The sequence below is a fragment of the Microtus pennsylvanicus genome, chromosome 1 (genome assembly GCF_037038515.1).
Source record: "Microtus pennsylvanicus isolate mMicPen1 chromosome 1, mMicPen1.hap1, whole genome shotgun sequence".
In the NCBI taxonomy this organism is placed as follows: Eukaryota; Metazoa; Chordata; class Mammalia; order Rodentia; family Cricetidae; genus Microtus; species Microtus pennsylvanicus.
In genome coordinates, this window is record NC_134579.1 from 73,570,436 (window position 1) to 73,594,259 (window position 23,824).

At 51.6% G+C, this 23,824-nt stretch overlaps 2 protein-coding genes across 20 annotated transcripts; one reads left to right on the plus strand and one right to left on the minus strand.

The window, feature by feature from the left end:
- Window positions 1–242: 242 nt before the first annotated feature.
- Window positions 243–5,822, plus strand: Alg3 (ALG3 alpha-1,3- mannosyltransferase). 2 transcript variants are annotated; one of them, XM_075968757.1, is made up of 9 exons: window positions 243–410; window positions 2,534–2,633; window positions 2,712–2,859; window positions 2,953–3,113; window positions 3,545–3,665; window positions 4,294–4,499; window positions 4,651–4,726; window positions 5,275–5,420; window positions 5,575–5,822. In XM_075968757.1, the coding sequence occupies exons 1-9, from the start codon at window positions 344–346 to the stop codon at window positions 5,735–5,737; spliced, it is 1,188 nt and encodes a 395-aa protein (XP_075824872.1). In that variant the 5' UTR covers window positions 243–343; the 3' UTR covers window positions 5,738–5,822. The 2 variants fall into 2 exon arrangements, with proteins under 2 accessions (XP_075824872.1, XP_075824863.1); XM_075968748.1 differs by having other exon boundaries at window positions 245–447.
- Window positions 5,823–5,926: 104 nt separating this feature from the next.
- Window positions 5,927–21,852, minus strand: Vwa5b2 (von Willebrand factor A domain containing 5B2). Of its 18 annotated transcripts, none has more exons than XM_075968636.1 (22): window positions 21,747–21,852; window positions 21,149–21,237; window positions 20,535–20,779; window positions 20,163–20,311; window positions 19,911–20,081; window positions 17,394–17,613; window positions 17,067–17,224; window positions 16,002–16,133; window positions 15,647–15,771; window positions 15,122–15,277; window positions 14,247–14,357; window positions 13,959–14,167; window positions 13,764–13,875; window positions 13,143–13,328; window positions 9,576–9,753; window positions 9,176–9,489; window positions 8,540–8,729; window positions 8,090–8,443; window positions 7,316–7,453; window positions 7,153–7,233; window positions 6,848–7,077; window positions 5,927–6,763 (listed from the first exon to the last, which is right to left on the minus strand). In XM_075968636.1, the coding sequence occupies exons 4-22, from the start codon at window positions 20,299–20,301 to the stop codon at window positions 6,215–6,217; spliced, it is 3,753 nt and encodes a 1,250-aa protein (XP_075824751.1). In that variant the 5' UTR covers window positions 20,302–20,311; window positions 20,535–20,779; window positions 21,149–21,237; window positions 21,747–21,852; the 3' UTR covers window positions 5,927–6,214. The 18 variants fall into 18 exon arrangements, with proteins under 18 accessions (XP_075824751.1, XP_075824827.1, XP_075824810.1 ...); XM_075968712.1 differs by having other exon boundaries at window positions 6,848–7,053; window positions 21,747–21,847; XM_075968695.1 differs by having other exon boundaries at window positions 6,848–7,053; window positions 9,176–9,492; window positions 21,747–21,842.
- Window positions 21,853–23,824: the final 1,972 nt, after the last annotated feature.

Genomic DNA, 23,824 nt, shown 5'->3' on the forward strand with positions numbered 1-23,824 from the left:
TACCCCCATTAGAAATATCTCCCACCACTGTATATAATAAGCAGTAGATGTGTATCCAATGGATCATTTTTAGCTAGAAAGCCTGGCGCGCTAAACCCAATTAAAAGAAATAAACTACAGTGGAATAAACATGGATTCTTGTGACTTGGAACAGCGTTTGGTCTGAGAGGACGCGCAGGGCAGAGAGCGGAACCTAGTATCTTAGGCTTGGTTTCCCCCGGGTGGGACCATAAGATTGGCGCACCGTCAAGATGGCTGCTGGGCTACGGAAACGCGGCCCGCCGGGTTCTGTCGCCCAGCCGGCAGGACTCTGGAAACAGTGGCTGCAGCGGGCCTGGCAAGAATGCTGCCGTCTGCTGCGGGAGCCACGCTACACACTGCTGGTGGCCTCCTGCCTTTGCCTAGCAGAGGTGGGCATCACCTTCTGGGTCATTCACAGGGTGGCATGTGAGTTCACTAAAGGGGAGAGACCTGGAGGGAGGGAGGGAGACTCGGACCTTTGACGCAAACTAGATTACAGAGCATTCATTTATCATTCAAACCCATATCCTTTACCCGAGCCTCAAGCCCGCTTTCCAGAAAAGGGATCGTATAATCTCTCTCATAAAGAAGGGCGGTGCCCTGGAGATTGCCCTCTGCGTTTAAAATCCAGCCTGATAAGAAAGCCTAAGCTAAGTCAGTTCTGGCTAGAGTTAGTGTGCTGTGGCTGCTGCTTGTCTGGATCCTTAGACAGTCACTTCCCTTCCCAGATCTGTTTTATTCATGCATTTAATTCTTACGTCTTGAAAGTCCTTTTGAAGAATGAAGACTTGTCACCTCTTGAGACCGTTAACTATTACCGGTGTCTTTTTTTCTAGGATCAGTTTACTTTTTTTTAAGTCTCACTGTATAACCTTACTGGTCTGGAACTTGCTTTGTAGGTGGTTTCAAACTCAGCAAGATCTGCCTGCTTCTGGCTCCTAAATGTTGAGATTAAAGTCAGGCACCATAACTGGCTTCATAAAGACCCTGTTTTCTAAAAAACGAGAGTAAGGAACATTCAAGAAAGATATTCACCATTAACTTCTAGCCTCCACATTCATGTACACACCCACCCATATGTGTGTACACACATGTGCATATGAACACACAAAAAAAGAGAAAGAGAGCAAGCCTGTTTCCTTTTAAGAACTGAAAAGGAAGGCTGGAAAGATGGCTCAGTGCTTAAGAGCACTGACTGCTGATCTTCAGAGAAACCGGGTTCAATTCCCAGCACCAATGTGGCAGCTCACAACTGTCTGAAACTCCAGCTCCAGGGAATCCAATACCTTTACACAGAAATATATGCAGACAAAACACCAGTGCACATAAAATAAAAATAAATAAATCATTTTTAAAAACACTGAACTGGGTGGTGGTGGTCACGCCTTTAATTCCAGCACTTGGGAGGCCGAGACAGGTGGATCTCTAAGTTTGAGGCCAGCCTGGTCTACAAAGCAAGTTCTAGGACAGCCAGGACTATAACACAAAGAAACCCTGTCTTAAAAAACCAACCAACCAACAACAACAAAAAACCTGAAAAGAATGCTAGGCAATGGTGACACACTCTTAATCCCAGCACCCTGGAGGCAGAGGCAGGAGTATCTCTAAGCCTGTGGCTAGCTTGCTCTCCAGAGAGAGTTCCAAGTCAACCAGGGCTACACAGAGAAACCCTATTTTGAAAAGCCAAAACTACCCCCCCCAAAAAAAAAACTGAAAAAGAGAGAAGTGTATGACAAACATGGTACTATTCCAGGAACCTAGGAAGGAGAGTAAATTTGGAATAGGAAGAAAGATCCATAAATTCAGTTCTAGATACTGAGTTTGAGATACCTAGATTCATGGGACTAAGAGAATGGCTTAGCAGGTAGTGTTTGCCATGCAGGTGTGAAAAAGTTCAGATCCCCAGTACTCTATATAAATGCCAGGCAGGGCTGTAGAGATGGCTCAGAGGTTAAGAGCATTGCCTGCTCTACCAAAGGTCCTGAGTTCAATTCCCAGCAACCACATGGTGGCTCACAACCATCTGTAATGGGGTCTGGTGCCCTCTTCTGGCCAGCAGGCATACACACAGACAGAATATTGTATACATAATAAATAAATAAATATTTTAAAAAAAATAAATAAATGCCAGGCAGGCATGGTTGTCTACCTGTAATCCCAGCACTTCAGTGGCAGGACAAGGGGATCCTTTGAGCAAATTGACTAACTAGACTCTGATGTACCATATATCTATATGATCTATACGTGCGTGTGCATATATATGTGTGTACATATATATACACATATGGTAGAAAGTGACGGAGGAAGATACCAAATGCCAAGCCTTCAGACACACACACACAAAGTATCTGGGATCACACACAATGCACTATGTGTGTTAGATAAGGGATAGTAATGGAAGAGAGGAGCCCTGGGAATGAGAACTCTGTGCTCTGGTGGTCTGAAAGCATGGGGGTTAGAGGCAGGCAAGTTCTGTACTCACAGGTAACTAGACTGTATTATCTCCTTCCAGACACAGAGATTGACTGGAAAGCCTACATGGCCCAGGTGGAGGGTGTCCTCAATGGTACACATGACTACACACAGCTGCAGGGTGACACCGGACCTCTTGTGTGAGTGAGATCGTGATGGGCTGGGAGGGTTCCAGTGTGATTGCCCTGGCCTGGGCTCATGTTCCCTTTCATCTCCAGCTACCCCGCTGGTTTTGTGTACATCTTTATGGTGCTGTACTATGCGACTGGCCAGGGCACTGACATCCCGATGGCCCAGAACATCTTTGCTGTGCTCTACCTTGTCACCTTGCTGCTTGTTTTCTTGATATACCACCAAACCTCCAAGGTGAGTCTGTGCTACAGGACCAGCTGGTTCTGCCCTCAAGTGGGTGATGGGGTGACTCAGGTTTGGGGAGCTGACCTTGGTGCCCACCTTTAGGTACCTCCCTTCGTCTTTTTCTTCATGTGTTGTGCCTCTTACCGTGTCCACTCCATCTTTGTACTGCGGCTCTTCAATGACCCAGTGGCTATGGCATTGCTCTTCCTAAGCGTCAACCTCTTCCTGGCACACCGCTGGAGTTGGGGCTGCTGCTGTTTCAGGTCAGTGCCCCTCACTTCTGGCCCCCTCTGTCACCATGGACATTCCCAAATCTCCCCAGTGTTCCTCAGCAGAGGGCATAAAGAGTGGTTAGATAATGTGGGTCACTCTGGGCCTCCCTGAACAAGTTCAAGATCTGTAGAAAGTCCCTTTGTCCCCATGCTGTCCTCAGATGGCACCCATTGTTGGAATTGACCCTTGAACCTTGTAAATATGTTACTCGGTGTGTGATCAGTTAGGCTGGACATAGGGACTCAATGTTAATCCCTTATTCCCAGGTCATCTTATACCCCTCTGGCAGTTCTGGGTGGGGACCACATCCTGGTGCTTGCTGGCCTGGAGAGAGGAATCTCTGGGGAGGTGGGTGTGTCTTTGCATGGGGCACACAGTCCTGGAGCTGATCTTCTGCCTTTCCCCCCTTTGTCCATTACAGCCTGGCCGTCTCTGTGAAGATGAATGTTCTGCTCTTCGCCCCTGGGTTGCTTTTTCTTCTCCTTACTCAGTTTGGCTTCCGTGGTGCCCTCCCCAAGCTGGCCATCTGTGCTGCTATTCAGGTGCCTCTTCAACCTCCCCTTACCCATGAGAAAGAGCCACTTTCAGGTCTCCTTAAATCTCTTAAGTCTTCCTCAAAAGCCAGCAGGCAAGAGTTTGGAGTTGATTCTGACCTGGGCAGCCACTGCCTTTGTCCTTTAGGTTACATGGCTTCTGGATTTGGCAGGCCTCTGAGAGGCCTCCTAAAGCTGCCTGCTTAAGACCTGGTGAATCAGCTGGACATGGTGGCATACACCTTTAACCCTAGCACTTGGGAGGCACAGGCAGGTAGATTTGAGTTCAAGGCCAGCCTGGTCTGCGCAACAAATGCCAGGCCAGCTAGGGATATAAAGGGAGGCTCTCTCTAAATACTTCCCTCTCCTAACACACACACACACACACACACACACACACACACACACACACACACACACACAAATGGTGAATTCTTGAGGAGGGCAGTGTGATCTCCTCCCTTCTATGCTGCTGTAGTGTCTGGGTCTGGCAGGGAGTGGGAGTGGAAGGCTTCCTGCTACTCCTGTTGGAAATACAGGAGCGTCTGGGTCTCCCATCCCACTGTGCTGTCCTAAGTCCTACGCTGAAGGCTGGGGTGAGTCTTAGCAGCTCTGCTGGCATCACACCCATCCTCAGGTGGTGCTGGGACTGCCCTTCCTGCTGGAGAACCCCATTGGCTACCTATCCCGCTCCTTTGACCTTGGCCGTCAGTTTCTCTTCCAATGGACGGTGAACTGGCGCTTCCTTCCTGAGGCCATCTTCCTGCACCGCGCCTTCCATCTGGCCCTGTTGGCCGCCCATCTTACCCTCCTCTTGCTCTTTGCCCTCTGTAGGTGGCACAGGTGAGAAACAGGGGTTACTATAATGGGAAGATTCGGGGGATGGAGCTTAGGCCTCAGGAGCTGCTTGGGGGTGATGTTAAGTTCACGGTGGTTGATCTAGAATTTGGCACACAATCGAAGCTTGCTAAATGTCTGAATGACTTCTCTTCAGAACAGGGGAAAGTATTCTGTCGCTGCTGAAGGATCCTTCCAAAAGGAAAGTTCCCCCCCAACCCCTCACACCTAACCATATCCTTTAAATCATGAAAAGGTAAGTTGTGATCTGTCCAAGTGCAGATGGAGGCTTAGCTGTTGGCCTCAGGTCAGGGTTAGGGTTGGGGAAGAGGCAGGAGCCCATTCATGGAGCCTGTCCTCTGCAGCAAACACTACACTGAGCACCTTACATGTCTCAGCACAGTTTAGTCTTAACTCTGCCTCTGGGGCCAGCACTGAGGGTGCCTGCACTCTTCTCAGTATCGTCCTAAGAGTCCATCCACCCTCACGGGTAATCCACCGGAGTTGGGAAGGTACTTGGATTACTTTTACAGAGGGAAGAATTAGGGCTAGGAAGTGAGGGACTAAAACTCCTTAGGCTTTGCAATCCCAAACATTCCTGTCACCCTCCTAAACTGAGGAACAGATCCAGAGAGGCTTAGAAGCTGGTCCGGGACATGCTTGTGGGAATGGCAGGACCAGGGCAGGCTGCTTTCTGACCCCAGAACTTTTGCCCTTCTTTTTGAACCCTCATCCTCCACCATGCTCTCTAGTCCTGTGCACGGCCTTAACTACCCTATTACAGATCGTCTCCACCCTCTTCACCTCCAATTTCATTGGCATCTGCTTTAGCCGCTCCCTCCACTACCAGTTTTATGTCTGGTATTTCCACACACTGCCCTACCTCCTGTGGGCTATGCCTGTGCGCTGGCTCACACACCTGCTCAGGTACTGGCTGGGACAACCTGGGAGAGTGGGAATGGGCTAGGGAACTTCTCCTCCCAAAGCTATGACCCTAGAAGGGGATGGTGGGTGAGTCTAAGCATGAGAAGCCCAGGAGCTACCGGCCTTGAAATGGATAAAATCCATTTCTCATTTCCAGGTTGCTGGTGCTGGGACTCATTGAGCTTTCCTGGAACACATACCCATCCACATCCTTCAGCTCTGCCTCCCTGCACATATGCCACGCTGTCATCCTGCTGCAGCTCTGGCTGTCCCCCCAGTCTTCCCCCAAGAACATCCAGCCTAGCCGGAAAACTCACTGAAATCCACCTCCTCCTAGGACTCGCCCAGGGTCATGGGTGGAATAGACTCTGTGTTCTTAGAATAAACCTTGCCAAGTCCACCTTTGTGCAGCCTACGTAAAGGTGATGGTTGTTCATGCCTAGACCATCTGTGCCTAGATGCTGTGAGATGCATCTTCCTAACATAAAACTGCGCCACCACCGCCCGGCTTATCATCAGGCAGTCTTAAGAGGCACTTTATTGCATAGGACTTGGGGCTGTAGCTCTCTCCTCTTCCATTGTCCTATAGAGAGCTCAGAGCACATGGGAGGGGTGTGTGTGGGAAGAGAGAAGAGAGCACAGGCAGGCACTTTCTGTGATGGCAGGGGTATTCTGGGGGAGGGGATGAAGCGCTGGAGGACAGCAGACACCAACTCATTCTTTCCCAGCACCAGGAGACTGGCCCTGGGTGGCAGTGACTTTGTGTTGGGGGTCGCTATCCAGAGCTACAGGCAGCCTTACACATTCGAAGGGCTGTAACACAGCAAGTGTAGCTGCAGATTCTGGTCCCAGTGTCGCAGTAACAAGAAGAGCCCCCGGGCGGCAGCTTTGAGGGCAGTCAGATCAAGGCCATCAGGCAGGTGTTGGGCCCTCAGCCAGCAGTCGGCTTTGGAAGCTGTCAGTTCCCACTCGCCAAAGGCAGCTGCGCAGCGGTGCTCCAGCCATGCCAGGGCCACTGCTGTGGCCCAGGTGCGCCCCCGCAGATCAGAGCTGCCCTGCCTTTCCATTCCTTCTGAGACCTCAGTATCTGAGCCGCGTCCACTGTCTACTTGGCCTGGACCCTCAGAGCCTGAGCTGGGGGACTGGCTGCAGGAGGCTGTGGCGCTGTCACCCTGGCCAATACCAGGGCCCAGAAGTGCCCAAGGAGATGAGGCTGAGGTGGGGCTGAGACTGGCACGGTGCGCAGCAAAGGGCGAGGCCCGGCACAGGCGCTCCTGAGGAATGCAGACAGCAGCACAGAAGGGTTCATCCAGGCGGAAGGAGCCTGGGGCCTCTTGCAGTCTCACCTGAGGAGAGAAGAGGTGGGGGGAGGGGAGCTGAGACAGAGCTCTGACTCCAGTGATGCCACCCTCCACCTCCCCAGTCCTCACCAAAGGCAGGTAGTCATGGTTGCTGCCATCACTGTTGCTGTCACTAGTCTGGCCCTTATTGGAGCTGCAGAGTCTGCGATGACGACCTAGGCTGAGCCTGGAAGTGGCCGAAGGCTGGCGGGGCAAGCCATGATGACCTCCAGTGGGGGATCTGGGCTCCCCCAGTGCTGATTTGGAGTTGTCATTTAAGTCCAGGTCCCAGGCACCTACAGAAGAGCCTCCCTGATGTCCTACAGAAGGGTCACCCAATACCAGCAAGAGGCCTAAAGGCCACTTGCGCCCAACCCACTGCCCTTGAGCCATACCTTTAGAGTGGACTGCTGTAGGCAGAGGAGCTGCAGCCAGATGGTCTTGGGAGGCAGACGGGCCTGAGAGCTCAGCTGGATCTGCAGGGGTACAGAAGTCAGTTCCGCTGGGTAGCCAGCGAGGTGAGGTCACACCCTCGAGGTCACCAGGGAAGGACCATACCTGAACTCCACACCTGCAGGGCTCCAGGCAAGACTTCCCTAGTGGAAGCATCTATAGCAACAGGGCAGGTAAAGTGGGATGGGGCAGAGCTGGCCTTGCTTGTCTGAACGGCTCGGAGCCAGGACCTTCTGACTCGGCCTGTGAATCAAAGCAGTGGCATGCTCAACTCCCACCATCTGTAGAAAGCTGCATAAAAAACACTGGAAAGCAGGGCTGGAGAGATGGCTCAGGGGTTAAGAACACTGGCTGTTCTTCTAGAGGTCCTGAGTTCAATTCCCAGCATCCACATGATGGCTTATGACCATCTATAATAGGATCTGATGCCCTCTTCTGGCCTGCAGGTGTATATGCAGAACACTCGGATATAAAATTAAAACAAACAAAAACCTAGAAAGCCAAAGGTGTATTTAATCCCAGCAACGTATGTGGGTGTTTTGCTTGCCTGTGTGTCTTTGCACTACATACATGCTAGTGCACATAGAGAAGAGGGTGTCGGGTGGAGTTACATATGGTTATGAGCCACCATGTGGATGATGGGAATTGAACCTGGGTCCTCTGGAAGAACAACCAGTATTCTTAACCACTGAGCCATCTCTCAACCCTAGTTTCCGTTATTTTCACTTTTTCTCATTACTCCGCAAAATTTCTTACCCTGTCGGTGTGGTGAGTCACCTCACATCCTTTGTGACACAATAAGGAAGAGAGTGTCTTAACACAAAGAACCATGCTTTCACTATTTTCTGTCCCAAGCCTCTGTGCCTAGTAGCAACTTACCTTGCTCAGCTGTGGTTTCAGCTCTTCCACGGAGAGCCAGCTGTTCGTTGTCGCGGACCACAGAGGCTGCAGTAAGCCTATGGAGTGCCTGATCCCACGCAGCTTCTCTTCCGGGGAGTGATGTAGGGTGTGAGCCATCCCCAGGACCCCAGAGCTCCTCCAGCCCTGCGCCCACCTCCCAGCACATTGGCTGTTCCCCACACAAGGCCCGGATCACCACATGACAACGTGGAGCCTGCGGGGGCAGAGGCTCTGCTGGAGCGGTTGGTTCCCCATTGGGTGGCACAGCCTTGAATAAGAAAGGTGGTTCCATCAACATATCCCAGTCCAAGGGGGCTGGGGAGAGCAGGTTTCCTGGAGAGAGATGTCGGGTGTAGGCAACATGGTGCGCTGTGCTCCATGTCCCCACGGCTTTGGTATCAGAAACCCAGCTTCCCATCCAACCCTTACCTGAATCATCTAGGCCCTGACCCAGCTGTTGTCCCTGCTCAGGGCCTGATCCATCTGGTATTGCATCTAGAGAGGGGTGCCGGGGTCTACCAGGAACTGGGTTTGCCCGGCCGGAGGGAGATGAGAGACTTCGCCCAGCCAGAGCTGCTCTGTGCCGACGGCCCAGCACCTCAGCACTCAAGGCTCCCACCTGTGTGAGATGTGGAAGGTCAAGGAATTCAGTTTCTGGCCATCGTAAAGTTGGCAGCTGCCGATAATTCTGTCCTCCAACTGTATTTCCCACTTTGGGTTGTTTCTTGAATATAGATAGATAGATGATAGATAGATAGATAGATAGATAGATAGATAGATAGATAGATAGATAGAAATATATTCACATACATACAAGAATCTCATCTTTTAACTTGCTTCTTCTTGGCATCCTTACCTTCCTAACTCCCTCAAACAGCCATTCTGACTCTGAGCGGTCATAATACCATGCCCCTGTGTTCTTCACTGGTTGTGATAATCATAGACATAGAGATTATAGAGACCCATCTATCTCTTTAGCTAGACTCAATAATGAACATTGCACACTGCATGCGGTAAATAAATGTTTGCTGGATACATAATGGATGAATGTGTGCTAGATCTCACCTTGAATGGAGATGGTGGGGCTACAGGCAGGGGGCAAGAACGGGAGCCTGCAGGTTCTACCCAGGTCAGGCTTCGGCAGCCCTGCTGAGAAGGGGGATCCAGGGGAAGGCTACCATTGGGAGAGCCGGGTCCCTGGGAGCCTGGGGACTCGCTGCTGCAGGTGGAGCCCGGGCCTGGCTCAGGGCTGGCAGAGCAGTGGGTAAGCACATACTGCTCCCGGATGTATGAGGACTGGAAGATGCGACGCCATATAGCTGTGTCAGATGAGGGGTTGGGTCCAGGGTCCGTGACAGGGTCTGTCAGAGCTTCCACGCCTGCTGGAGAGCAGGAGAATGGGCCCAGCCCTCATCCTTCCCCCTGCCCTGTCCAGCACAGCCACAAACACATGCAGGGTACTCACTCTGCTCCGAGTCTCCTGCAGCCCATGGGCTCGACAGCGACAGCTCTGCTGACACCGTGCCTGTTCCCGGTGGCTCTGCGGTGTGTGTAGGCTCGGTGCCAGGGCTGGTGACAGAGAATGCCTCCTCTGGAGATGGGAACACTGAACCGCCCAAGCTCTGCCAACCAGGCTCTTGGCCCTGGGGAAAATGGTATTGAGGAAAAAATTAACTAATCAATACCTTTTCCAAGTGTGTGTGTGTGTGTGTGTGTGTGTAGTTTTTTTGGGTTATTTTTTTTTTCCAAGACAGAGTCTCACTATGTAGCTCTGGATATCCTAGAACTCTCTATGTAGACCAGGATGGCCTCGAACTCACAGAGATCCACCTGCCTCTGCCTCCTGAGTGCTGGGATTAAAGGCAGGCACCAGTACATTCAGCTCCAAGCATAATTTTAAAACATAGGAAGTAAAAGCTAACAAGTAAGAAACAAGGGCCAGCAAAATAGCTCAGTGGGTAAAGGCACTTGCTGTACAAACCTGACCACTTGTGTTTGAGCCCTGGAACCAAGGTAAAGGTAGAAAGAGAACTGAGAGTACAGTTGTCCTCTGACCTCCACACGAATGTTATGGCATGCATGCATCCACATACACTCATGGACAGAAAAGTGGAATAGGATTTAAAGATCCTTTTATGATGATGATGATGATGATGATGATGGATGTGTTTGTATGTGTGCACAAGCCACAGCTCACTTTTGGAGGTCAGAGGACAGCTCAGCTCACAGGAGTTGCTTCTCTCCTACCATGGGGATTGAACTCAAGTCATCAGGCTTGGCAGCAAGTGCCTTAACACACAGACCTGAACAATGACAATACTAATTGCCAATTCTGCTAACGTAGAAGGAAGAAATCATCCCAGTTCCCACTCCTAGACAAAGAACTGTAGGCAACTAACGATTGCTGGGAGAGGGAAGATCAGTCTCACCCAGGGACGAGTCCCCTAATTAGTTATCCGATACAAAGTGGTCAGCCTTGAACTCATAAGCACACAAACAACTTTAAACAAATCGAGCAGGTTGTATTTATATAGTTATGTATTTATAAGCATATAACAATAATAAAAGGCCTTCAATTTGGGAGAAAGTAAGTGGAGAATTGGAGTGTTTGGAGAGAGGAAATAGAAGGGGAGAAGCAATGTAATTATATTTCATTAAAAATTTAGCCGGGCCTTTAATCCCAGCACTCGGGAGGCAGAGGCAGGTGGATCTCTGTGAGTTCAAGACCAGCCTGGTCTACAGAGCTAGTTCCAGGACAGGCTCCAAAGCCACAGAGAAACCCTGTTTCAAAAAAAAAATTAAAATAGCCAGGTGGTGGTGGTGGCACATGTCTTTTAATCCCAGTACTTGAGAGGCAGAGGCTAGAGGATCTCTGAATTCAAGGCCAGCCTGGTCTCTAGAGTAAGTTCCAGAACAGTTAGGGCTGTTACACAGAGAAACCCTGTCTCGAAAAACCAAAAAAAAAAAAAAAAAATTCCAGGTGGTAGTGGCACACACTTGTAATCCCTGCACTCAGGGGGCAAAGGCAGCTAAATCTCTGAATTCAATGCCAGCCTGGTCTATAGAGCAAGTTCTAGGACGTCCACGGCTGTTACACAGAAAAACTCTGTCTCCAAAAACAAATAAAAAGCCAAAAATTTTAAAAATTAAATATGAAAAATTTACAGAGATCCGGGCAGTGGTAGCACACATCTTTTAATCCCAGCGCTCAGGAGGCAGAGACAAGTGGATCTCTGTGAGTTCAAGGCCAGCCTGGTCTACAGAGCAAGTTCCAGAACAGGCTCCAAAGCTACACAGAGAAATCCTGTCTCAAAAAAAAAAAATTATCGAGACCAGCCTGGTCTACAAAGGGAGTTCCAGGACAGGTTCCAAAGCCACAGAGAAACCCTGTCTCGAAAAACCAAAAAAAAAAAAAAAAAAAAAAAAAAAAAAAATTAAATTAAAGAAAAAACAGGAGGCTGGAGAGTTGTGTCTGTGGTAAAGAGCAGTACCCAAGTCTGATTCCCACCACCCACGTGGTGACTCACAGCCATATGTAACCCCAATTCCAGGGGAACTGACACTGACACCCTCCACAGGCACCAGGCCCACACTTGGTGCACGTACATAGGTGCAGGCAAAACATTCATAAACATAAAAAAATGTAAAAAGTAAAAAGGAGCTGGAGAGATGGTTCAGCAGTTAAGAGCACAGGCTGCCCTTCCAGAAGACCCGGGTTCAGTTCCCAGCACCCACATAGCTCACAACTGTCTATAACTCAGAGGCTCCAACACTCTCATACAGACATGCAGGCAGAACACCAATGCACATCAAATAAAAATAATTGTTTTTTAATTTAAAAAAAACAAGTAAAATGAGGCGGGTGGTAGTGGTACACTCTTTTAATACCAGTACTTGGGAGGCAGAGACAGGTGGGTCTCTGAGTTCAAGGCCACCCTGGGCTACAGAGTGAGTTCCAGCACAGGCTCCAAAGCTACAGAGAAATCCTGTCTTGAAAAACAAAACAACAAAAATAAAATAAATTGAAGCCGACATGTTAACCTTGGTGGTAATAAAGCTGTTGCAAACCTGAGCTGCAGATTTGACCCTGAGCTTCCTGGCTGCCTAGCAAAGGACAACCAGGAAGCATGCATAGTTCCTCTAGAGAGATTTTCATAAAAAATAACAGTCACATCTCAAAGCCCTGTGTGCCAAATGTCTGCCAAGAGTGCTCAGAGAGTTCAAAGCCAGACTGGTCTACCAGAGTTATTCCAGGACAGGCTCCAAAACTACAGAGAAATCTTGTCTTGAAAAACCAAACAAAATATAATAATTTTTAAAAATTCTAAAAAGAATGATCCATGCAGTGGTGGTACCTGGTGTTTTTAATCCCAGACCTCTGGAGGCAAAGGCAGAAAGATCGCTGTGAGTTTAAGGGCATCCTGGTCTACAGAGCTAGTTCCAGGACAGGCAGGGCTACACAGAGAAACCCTGTCTCGAGGCTGGAGAGATGGCTCAGTGGTTAAGAGCACCGACTGTTCTATCAGAGGACCTGGGTTCATTTCTCAGTAGCCACATGGCAGCTCATGGCTGTAATTACAGTTCCAGGGTTCCCAATACCCTCATACAGATATACATGCAGGCAAAACACCAATGCACATGAATTTAAAAAGACAGAAGGAAGAAAGAGAGAGAAAAGAAACCCTGTCTCAAAAAAAGGAAGGAAGAAAGAGAAAGGGGGGGAAGAAACCCTGTCTCAAAAAAGGAAGGAAGAGAGGAAGAGAGAGAGAGAGAGAGAGAGAGAGAGAGAGAGAGAGAGAGAGAAGAAACCCTGTCTCAAAAAAGGAAGGAAGAGAGAGAAAGGGGGGGAAGAAACCCTGTCTCAAAAAAGGAAGAAAGAGAGGAAGAGAGAGAGAGACAGAGAGAGAGACAGAGAGAGAGAGAAAAAAAAGAAACCTTGTCTCAAAAACCCAAAAAGAAAGAATGACAGGGAAGGAGATACAGGGACTTCAGTTCCAGCAGGCCCACCTAGCACACCCCAGCCCGGTCCTACCCCTGGAGCACGGGACCGGAAGCCATCCACCCTGAAAAGTGAGCAGTAGCCGAGCAGCTGGTCCCCAGGGTACAGTGTTGGGATCTCCCGGGGGGTCAGCAGTGCCTCCACAGCATCAGGTACAAACCAGTCCACGGAGATGTCACTCAAAGCAGGTTCCAGCGCCTTCCGCAGAGCCTGCACCAGCTGCAAGGAGTGATGAAGGACATGGGGGAAAGGGATGTCACAGACAGACAGAACGTGCAAGATGCCCTTCCCCCAATGTCCTCTGCCCTGAGCTGGGGGGGGCCATAATCAGGCTGGGGTCAGGAGGAGTTGGGGTGTACCCAAGCAAAGGAACTGAGTAGTTGGTTTGTGTCCTGGCCTGAGCTTTGTCACACAGGTGGCACAGACTTGAAGGCTCAGGCTGGCCAGAGGCTGAGTCCCTATTCCTCGGCCTTCCACAGCCTCCCTCCCTCCCACTAGTACCAGTAGTTCCCCTGGCTGGTTTCTTGGGCAGAGAGACTGACAGAAGTCCAGTGAGAGTGCCAAGCTCACAGGGCCTGGCCAGGCTCTGTTTCCGAGTACAGTTCTGGAGAAAGACCTCCAGCAGCAGGAAAGCGAGCATAGGCTCCCACTCACCTTAGGCTGCAGTCTCTCCCCAGGCCTCAGGAAGTAGGCCTGCCCCCTGCTGAGGACAGACAAGCCGTGGAGCAGCTGGTGGCAGGCAGGTGCCAAGGCAAAGGAGAAGCACCTGGCAGAGAGGGGAGCAGCTGTGACACTCACGAGTACCTTAGGGGTGTCACTCTTAGCCACTTAGAGCTGCCCTCTCTATACCTGGCTGCACCTCTGTGCCACCTCATCAACTCCAGGGCTTGGTGTGTCGTGGCAGCCATTGGTGAGGCGGCAGTGATCAGGAAGAGCTGTCGAGGATGGGCCCTGTGCTGGGGTTGCCCTAAGGCCCAATCCAACACAGCCAGCACATCAGGGGGACCGCCGACGGCCTGAAGAGTCTCGATGCTCTCACAGATGAGCTGCACGGTGTCCTGCAGAGAAAAGGCTTAGGCTGGGCTGTGGTGAGCTGAAACATCTCCACGAAGCCCCCAAAGCCTGACACATACTCACATCACTGCAAGGCCGGCTCTCTGGGAAGAGGGGCTGTACCGATGTCCCAAATGTGGCTAGGTTGACAAGTGTCTGAGCTGGGAGGGATTTTACAGCCAAAACGATGGCATCCTGGGGAAAGCCAGGATGAGAAGCATGAGCCGCCCCACTGGCGGGTAGAGAACAAGGAACCCCAAACTGCTTCTCTTCTCCGGGTTATAATTAAGTGGGGCTGCCCGAGGTCATGAGAGATGCCTGGAGCATGTGAGTACGTGGTCCCTAGAAACACGAGGGAGCCTTGAAGAATATGAGAGACATTTGGGTGTGGGGTGCTCTGGTGGATCGGTGCCTGTCAAGTTTTCGTCTCTGTGCCCGGCTTGCAGAGTGTGACCTTTAGAAGAGACTCTTGAAGCCGGGCAGTAGTGGCACAGGCCTTTAACCCCAGTACTTGGGAGGCAGAGGCAGGTGGATCTCTGTGAGTTCAAGGCCAGCCTGGTCTACAAGAGCAAGTTCCAGGATAGGTTCTAAAGCTACAGAGAAACCCTGCCTTGAAAAACCAAAGAAGAGACTCTTGAACACACCTTTAATCCTAGCACTAGGGAGGCAGAGGCAGGTGGATCTCTAACTATGTCTAGTCTTTGTAATGAGCTTCATGACAGCCAAGGTTATAAATATGGAGATCCTGTCTCAAACAACAAAACGAAACAAAAGGCGTGGCTCCTGGAGTCTGGGAGAGAGACCAGGTGTAGGGATGAGGCGGAGGTAGAATCTGGCCCCTCTCTTGTAGACAGTAATGCTAAACAACAAGGGAACCCCTGACCTCGAGAGACTGCCACAGCCCACCCCAGCCTGCTGCTAACCCCCAGCCCCGTGCCCACACATTGAACCCCACAGGCCTTGTGTACTGCGCTGCTGCCATCTAACAGGAAGAGGAGCTCCCGCGTAGCTGCACTCAAGTGTCCAGGCTTGGAGCTCAGGTCTGGGCAGAAGCGCAGCACCAGCACGGGGTTCAGCAAGATGTCCTTATGGAAACGGCGCTGCAGGAACCACACCTGAGCACAGGAGCCGGAGTTAACAAAGCCAGGTGCTGAGTAGCTACGACTGAGCGCAACAGGGAAACCCAGCCTTGGGGCGTTTTTTCTATCCTATTCACCTAGAGGGGCCTCTTTTTTGTAGCAATTTAATGACGTCATGGCTGTTGTCTGCCTGTGTGAGACCCGCTCCCACCCTTGGAGACCTATCGCGGAGGGATCCACACAGGGCTTCCTGGGACTATTGGTTACCCTCTCTGTGATGGTGGGGTACTACAGCGAGAGTGTACTGAGAACAGAGGTCCCCCTCGTCCTGGCATAGGTTCATCTGCCTGCTTCTCACGTGCAGTTTTAGCTAGCTCCCAAGCGTGATCTCATAGCCAGCCATACCTGCCGTTCCCCATCACTGTCTCTTCGCTGCAGCCGCTGGAAGTCATGGCGGGCCCTCACTCGGGCCTCGTATTCTGCTGAGCTCAAGCTGCCAGCCTCCAGCATCAAGTGTGGCTGATGGGGCTCTGAGAAGAAGAGACACACCTCTGTCAGGTGGCCCCTGCCTCTGAACCCCAACTGCCCAGCCCTCTGTCTTCGGAGCACCCCTGCAAGTCCTCCCTCTTTGCTTCACGGGACCCATCCTCCGAGATGACTAGGTCCATCTTGCCGGGAGTTCTAAACTATAATTGAAAACTGCTTCCCATGCCTTTCATTAGCATAGCAGAGCTGGCCCACTGTGTGCCCCGTCTCTCACCACTGGGGTGCAAGAGGATCTCCAAGGCCCGATCACACGGATGGCCCTCTGCCAGTGTGACACAGATGGTGGCTGCAGAGCTGGCATGAGGGAGGGCATCTGCACGCAGGGCGTGAGAGGGACTCTCTAGTCCTGAGGAACAGAGAGGTAAAGATGAGTCAGAGCCCCTTCACTCGGGGTCCCAAGAGCACAGGTAATGGTGACTCTGGGCAGGGATTGTGGCTGGGTTAGTTATGTTCCAAGTCTGGTCTTCAGGCTTATATGGACAAGGAAGGCTACAACTGCTTACAAGGGCTGGGATGCGGGTTCCCAGTTCTGTGCTTGAACTGGTCAGAGGGTTACATATTCAATTAGCATCCTCCCCCCACCTCTTGCACAAAGAAAATCTACTCTGTTACTTGGACCACGGCCACTGTTAAGTATCGCTCTTTTTTGTTTGTTTGTTTGTTATTTGTTTTTGTTTTTCAAGACAGGGTTTCTCCGTAGCTTTTGGTTCCTGTCCTGGAACTAGTTCTTGTAGTCCAGGCTGGCCTCGAACTCACAGAGATCCGCCTGCCTCTGCCTCCCGAGTGCTGGGATTAAAGGCATGCGCCACCACTGCCCGGCTCTCTGTAGCTTTGGAGCCTGTCCTGGAACTAGCTCTTGTAGACCAGGCTGGTCTACAGAGATCTGCCTGCCTTTGCCTACTGAGTGCTGGGATTAAAGGCGTGCGCCACCACCACCCGGCCCAAGTATCACTCTTGACATATGTGAATGGAGTAGTATATAAATGGATTACATTGATAAAAATAGTGTGGGAGCCAGTCTGGCACAGGTAGTAGAGACAGGAGGATCAGGAATGCAAAGTCATCCTCAGCTATGTAACAAGTTCGAGGCCAACCTGGATTATATGAAAACCTGTTTTAAACAAACAAACAAATAAGCAATACCAAAAATACTATTTAGAGGTTCCCAAGACAGGTCTCTGTCTTCTTTTTAACCCCTCTTCTCTCACCTATGGGCTGTGAATTATTTCCCTGTCTGCCACACTGAGCAGGGTGGCCAGGTTAGGCCAGAGACACCTACCTGCCAGTAGACATGGCCCAGTCACCAGCATCTCGAAGGAAAAGGTGTATGGAGCAGGACAGTGGGCAGGGCCTGAGAACACGTCCGGAGGGGCAGTTGGTTGCTCCCAGGCCTGCCCTTCCTCCTCAGGGCTGCTTACCCCAAAGCAGCTAGTGGGGCTAGAAGGGAGCATGAGGAGGGTTGTTGGGCTACTGTGAAGGTCACAAGCCCTTCTGGCTGACTGATTTCCCCCCCACACCCTTCTTCACTCTGCCCATCCCTGGGGCCCCCTCACCCTTACTAGACCCAGAGAAGTTGAGGGAGGAAGGAAATCACCATAGGCCCAACCTGTCGTCACAGAGCCCCGGAGACCTGGGGGACCCTGGCAGGCCTGGCTGGGCCAGCGGGGTGAACACGGTGGGCAGGGCCACATGCATCACCCCATCAGGCCTGGAGGGCAACTCCCGGCTGCTGCACAGGGTCACTGTCATGGTACCAGCCGCAGCAACGAGGCCAGTGGGCAGCACCAGCGTGGACCGGGCTTGGGCCAGATCCAAGACAAGATGACCTATGATAAGTAAGGAAAGGGGTCAGAGAATGCTGGAAGCAGGGAGGTTGGGGAACAACAGTGGGAGGGGTGGAAACTGAGTCACCACAAAGTCTGGCAAAGCAGGACTTTGTGTAGTTGGCGAGAACATGAGACAGGGTGGCGCGTGAAGTGAATGGTGGCAAGAGCGTCCAGGTGATAGAGGGATCTGGGGTCAGCAGACAAGAGCACAATGACACCACAGTCAATGGAGGACTGAAGAGGGCCGCATCTTCATTCCTAAGGTCCTGGAGGACCCTTTCCTCCCTGTCTGCCCTTCCTGTTCAACCTTAGTTTGCAATCACCCCCAAGACCCTACCTTGTGGGCAGACACCTCCCTCTAGATTGGGAACCCGATGTGTCCCAAACCCTCTGTTCACAACCGATCCAGGGTCCCCCAGGTCCCCTAGAGTGGCTCCTGAAGTTTCTACTCTCAGAGAGGTTAGGGGCAGCAACTGCTTAGAAGCAGTTTGGAGAACACAGAGCAGCGTTCCCACACAGAGCACGGCTCTCTTTAGAATGGAGGCTTCTCTGAGGACTGGTGGGGTTGAAGCGTCACCGCTGCTGGCTGTACCATCTACAGTCTGGCCTCAGTTTACCTTGACAGCCCCACTTCGCCTTAGCTCACAACAATCATCTGTTCATCCTTGCCAGAAATACTTGTTGAATAAGTTAAAGGAAGAAAAAGATAAGAAGAAGGAAGATAAGTAAAAAAAAGTAGGCATGAGAGAAGAGACAGAAAGCGAGAGAGAGCAAGCCCAGCATGGTGACACACACCTTCAATCCCAGCACTCAGGAGGCAGAGGCAGGTGGATCTCTGAGAGTTTGAGGCCAGCCTGGTCTACATGGTGAGTTCCAGGCCAGCCAGAGCTACTTGGTAAGACCTTGTCTCAAAAATAAATAAAAATAAATAAAAACAACCGAACAAATAAGAACAGAGTGAGTTGCCCCTCCGCACAGCTGAGGGCGATGCAGTGAGAAGAACACAGGCTTTGAGCCTGAGCTCTGTGACTTCTAATTGTGTCATTTGACAATCCTCTTGGGACCCCTTCACTTCCTCACACATAAAACGGAGAACAAAATTATATCTCGGAGATTATGGTGAGGAATAAATGGACTAATGAATACAAAGCACCGAAACTTCAAGGGCCACGGCCATCACTTTCATTACCTATAGGGAAGCAATGCACATGACATACTTTTTGTAGAGAGTATGGAGCTTACAGGCTTTATAAGCTGAGAATCCTTTGGGCTCCTATATTGGTATCATCTTTGTTTATACCATCACCCCTAACCTCCACTTCAGCAATTCCTGCTCTTCCAGTTAAGTGCTGGTTCCTCTTTCTGGAACATTCCTGGGGCCAGAACCAAGACTTTATTGTTGCTTCTACCTGTCTGTGAGGCGTAATCCAACTCTCAACACCATTGGATTCTGTCCCTTTTCTTACCCGGTAGACATATGGGCAAGACTCAGAAGAGCATATAAATGAATAAACAAAAGGACAGGATGCAAACCACAGAACATAGCACAGGGCGGAACTTTCATCCCCTTCGGCACTCACTGGGTCCCTTTGTCCCAGGTTCTGTGTTAGGTAATGGGGCCTAGAAATGACCAAAGCACACAGCCCTGAGCACAGGCGCTAATGCTGCAGGAGAGAGAGACAAGCAGATGCGGTGACAGTTACTCTCCCTCTATAGCGCTTCTGGCTGAGGAGCAAGGGGAAGAGTGCAATCAATAATTTGTGGAGGACGAGAGAGAACTTCGTAAGAAGCATTTGAGTAACTCTCAACGAACAAGCACAAAAGGGCTAGTTAGATCTGGAGATGATAGAGCAGGAACTTCTGACAGTCCGTGGTACCTGGTACCCGAGCAAGGCTAGCAAGACAGAGTGAGAACCTGGTCTCTTAGGCAGGGCTTTGCATTTGATTCAGGAGCTAGTCAGTTCACACTGGGGACTTGGATCATGTGTATAGTCAAAGAGATAAGGGACTGGGGAGCACTCCCTTGGGAAAGAGAGTTCTCTGCCACATCCTAAAGAGATTATGGCCACCTGGACAGTAGGGGTAGTGTCTGGCTGCCTGGCTGCAAGCCTCTGACTTGGTCTGGGTCACATTCTTCCAGCACCAGGTCCAGGTCAGGTGTCCAGTCCATGATTATAGGATAAAGGGATGAATCAATGGATGGAAAATAAAATCGGTGTCTGGAAAAAGAAAGAAGATGGGCGGGAGGCACGAGGGTGCAGGAGCAGTGGCTGGGTTCGGGCTCAGAGCTTACTCACCCTGTGAGCAGCGGCGGGGCAGAGAGGTCCCCGGTCCGGGGCCCAGAGCACGGCAGCAGGGGGCTTGCAAGCGGCGCCGGCTCTGCAGCTGGAAGGAGACACGCCGTCCGGCTGCCTCTGCCTCGAAGCCAGATACCACCTCCGCCTCGGCCAGCGGGTACACGAACACGCCTGCAACCCGGATGGGGCAGATGAGCTGTCAACCTCCCACCCCGACCCTTGCTATCTCCCCTCGCCCGCACCAGGCCTCACCATCCACCGGTTGGGGCTGCGGGTTGTGGTAGGTGAGCCGAGCCCGCAGGCTGAGACAGGGTCCCTTGGCGTAGGCCCGGACACACGAGTCAGTGAGCGGCAGCGGCGTCCAGCTGGAGGGGCAGTACAGGCCGGGCATGGTGCCCACCCTGCGTGAACAGGGGCTGGGTGAGGGGCGCCCCTCCTTGCGTCCTGAAGGCTAGCTATGCTACCCGACCCTAACTATGGCTGGGGACTCAGGAGAGCAGAGGGCGCAGGGCTGAGCCGGGAGGGAATCCCCTTCCCGCCCCCTCCCGCCTCCAGGTAGACAGGTGGCGGAGCAGATAAGAAAGGGGGTGCGGGGATGGCAAGATGGGCATCCTCGCCTGTTACCTGGGTAGCCAGAGGGTAGGGCAGCTCTCGGCAGCGGGGGAGTGGAGGGTTAATGGTTAACCCTCCCGTCCAGGCGCCCGCCAGTCCCCCTGCGGGGATGTGTGTCGGAGGTGGGGGGGGGGTTCCACAGCTGTTCCTGCACCTTCTCGCGGCCTCGCCACCGCCCCCGTACCTGCCCCCTTCCTCCGGGCTCCCCACGGCTGCCAGCTGTCGGAAGTGGCGCGTATGGAGAGATGGAAGATACCCTGGAGAGCAAAGGTTTAAAGGGCCAGCATCGTTCCAGGCCGCCCCTAGCTCACAAGGGTCCCCAGGGCCCGGGTGAGACAAGGGCTGCAGTCTTTATCGCTCCTTGCCTTGAGACTGGAGTACTGAGAGAGGCTGCAGACTGGCTTGGAAGGTTGCAGTAGGAAGAACAAGAAAGGGACGTGAAAACGCGTCTGGGGAGGTCAGATGTACAGAGGTGTAGCGGGCAGCGGGAGTCCATGTGATCTGTCTAGAGCGCCTCTCCCTGCCCAGGCTAGCCTGAGACTAGATGGCTGCTAAGGTAGCCACCAGGGATGCTACAGGGTGGGTCTTGGGATCACCCCCCCCCCTTTGGGCAGTCCAAGCCTCACCGTCACTTCTTGGCGGAGTTGTGGGCGTCGCGACCAGACTAGAGTGGGTGATGCCTCCTCTGGGCTCCAGGCTGCCCTTGTCCCTGCACCTGCAGGGTCCGATTAGGAACTACAGCTGAGATCCGGTGAGCCGGGAGACACGCCAGTCCGGCTGCCGGTCGTCCCACCCGGGTTCCCAGGGGCCGCCTGTCCCGCCCGCCTTTGCCCCGCCCGCCACTGTGGTGGGGGCTGCGGCTCCGCTCCTTTGGGCACTGTACCCTCTCCGCGTCAGCCCAGGCCGGCGGAGCCCGGCGAGACTCCGCAGTGCAGAGACAGCATCCCAGCCGCTGCACGACCCCCACCAATGCCAGAATGAGGCCTCCGAGGCCCCACCTCTCTCCATCCTTCTGGAGGAGGTAGGGAGTTTCGTGAGCAAACCAGGGCGGCCGAGTCTTCAAACACACACCCCCTTCCCAGCACTGCAGTGGTCCACCCACCAGCACCCCGCCCTTGGTGGACTGCCATTCACTGCAGTGACCCTGCCTCGTAATTGCAGCGGAAACCAGCGTCCCACCATCTAAGCCTGGTTCCCGCAAGAAATAAAATTCTTCTTAGTTACCTAGAAACCTCCCCTTTCGCAGCATGTGCCTTCGTTTAACTGAACTCCGCTCAGTCGAAGCTCCCCATTACTGCCGCAACGGCCCCACCCGGAAGCAGCCTGCTCTGCCGTCACTGCGTTTTTTTCCCTTTCTCTGCTGGGAGTGGGGAAGATGTGCAGGATGGTTTGCTTACTCAAGGGCCTTGAGAATGAAGCCTTCCTGCTTTCCCAGGGGGCGCGGACTGTTCCTGTCACAGCAGTGACCCCCGCCCCCACCATCAGCGGAACACCTGAGGAAAAAACATTGTTGCATGAAAAACAGGTCCCTTGTTATTTGCAGGATTCTCGTGTGTTTGAAAGTATTCCACGGTGAAACGTTAGGAAATTCTGTAAGATTTTCCCCAGGACCTTGAGAGAAGAGTCTAAGAATCCAAGTCCAGGAGTCCAAGTGAGAGGATGCTGTGTTTGGGTTCACCCATGCAAGCACTCCGAAAGATGCCCTACTCCAGCTCCGCAAAGAGAATCCAAGTCCGAGAGTCCAGTGAGAGGATGCTGTGTTTGGGTTCACCCATGCAAGCACTCCGAAAGATGCCCTACTCCAGCTCCACAAAGAGAAGGAGAGTTGTGGGTGGGAGCAGCCGGAGGGAAATGGCTTTTTCAGTCAGACCCGGGCGTATCCACTCCCTGTTTATTAACTCTATTCAGCTAAACCCAGTTTCCATCACCATGCGTTCCTAGGAGTAACCCTTGCCTCTTTGAGCACCTGAGCCCTTCTCTTTTGTTAGTAGGACAGAAACAGCTTCGCCTTTGCCTGTTGAGCCATTTTCCTGTCCCATCCCCCTTTAGGTGTTTTTGTTGTTGTTTTTGTCTTTTCTCTGTGTAACAGTTCTGGCTGTCCTGAAACTCATTCTGTAGAGTAGCATGTAGCACGCTGGCTTTCAACTCACAGAGACCTGGCTGCCTCTGCCTTCTGAGTGCTGGGATTATAGGGATGTGCCATACTGGTAGTAAAACCAGGCTGACCTAAAATTTGAGGCAATTCTCTAAGCTTAGCCTCTCTAGTGCTGGGATTACAGGTATGGATGGGCCAGTGTAATTTTTGTTGGCTGTGAGACTGAGGTAAAGGGATTTTTGTTTATTTCTTTGTTTTACATATGGAGTCCAATTGCTCACACTATTTGTTAAAAATACTATTTGGAGCCGGGTGATGGCTACTTTCAGCACTTTAGGCCGGCAGATCTCAGAGTTTGGGGTTAGCCTGGTCTACACAGTGAATTCGGGACAAGATAGCTAGGGCTGCATGCAGAAACCCTTTTCGAAAAACAAAACAAAACTATTTGGGGATTGCTCAGTGGGTAAGATAAAGTGCTTACTGGCAAACCTGACAACATGAGTTTGACTTCTGGGACCCCACATGGTGGAAAGAGAGCATTTATTTCTACAGGATATGTGAATGCTTCTGTAGGCACGTGAAACGCAGGACATGCATGTATGCACGTGGTACCTAAAGGAGCCAGAAGAGGGCATCAAACTGGAATTTTGTATGGCTGTAAACCATCATGTAAGTGCTGGGAACCTAAACCTGGTTCTCTGCAAGAACAAGTGCTTTTAACCCCTTAGCCATCTCTCCAGCCCCAAATATATGCAATTTAAAGAAAGTTTAATACTATTTTTGGAAGGCAAAGACAGGAAGATCTTGACTTTGAAACCAACCTGGACTATATGAGACCTTATCTTAACCAAATAAAATATACAAAAATAAAATGCTTTCTTTTCCTCTATTGAACTGCCCCTGCGTCTGTCAAAAATAAGTTTGTGGGCCTATGAGATAGTGGCTTAGTGGGCAAAGGCTCTTGCTGCCAAGCCTGACAACCTATATGTCCCCAGAACCTATATGACAGAAGAATGAATACTGTGACATCATGTGCAACTCCTCCACAAATATGCCCGTAAAATAAGTAAAATGCTGGGGGCTAGAGAGATGGCTCAGAGGTTAAGAGCACCTACTGCTCTTCCAGAGGTCCTGAGTTCAATTCCCAGCAACCACATGGTGGCTCACAACCATCTGTAATGAGATCTGGTGCCCTCTTCTGGCGTGC

What these genes read in the sequence shown, in the direction of transcription:
- Alg3 (XM_075968748.1), top strand. Translation starts at nt 252, where the DNA reads ATGGCTGCTGGGCTACGGAAACGCGGCCCGCCGGGTTCTGTCGCCCAG. An exon ending in CCATCTGTGCTGCTATTCAG is followed by an intron (nt 3,666 to 4,293) that starts GTGCCTCTTCAA and finishes ACCCATCCTCAG; the next exon opens with GTGGTGCTGGGACTGCCCTT. An exon ending in CCCAACCCCTCACACCTAAC is followed by an intron (nt 4,727 to 5,274) that starts CATATCCTTTAA and finishes ACTACCCTATTA; the next exon opens with CAGATCGTCTCCACCCTCTT.
- Vwa5b2 (XM_075968594.1), bottom strand. Translation starts at nt 20,301, where the DNA reads ATGCCCGGCCTGTACTGCCCCTCCAGCTGGACGCCGCTGCCGCTCACT. An exon ending in ACAGTGATGGGGAACGGCAG is followed by an intron (nt 15,278 to 15,646) that starts GTATGGCTGGCT and finishes TCCTGTGCTCAG; the next exon opens with GTGTGGTTCCTGCAGCGCCG. An exon ending in TGGCACAGAGGTGCAGCCAG is followed by an intron (nt 13,876 to 13,958) that starts GTATAGAGAGGG and finishes CCTCTCTGCCAG; the next exon opens with GTGCTTCTCCTTTGCCTTGG.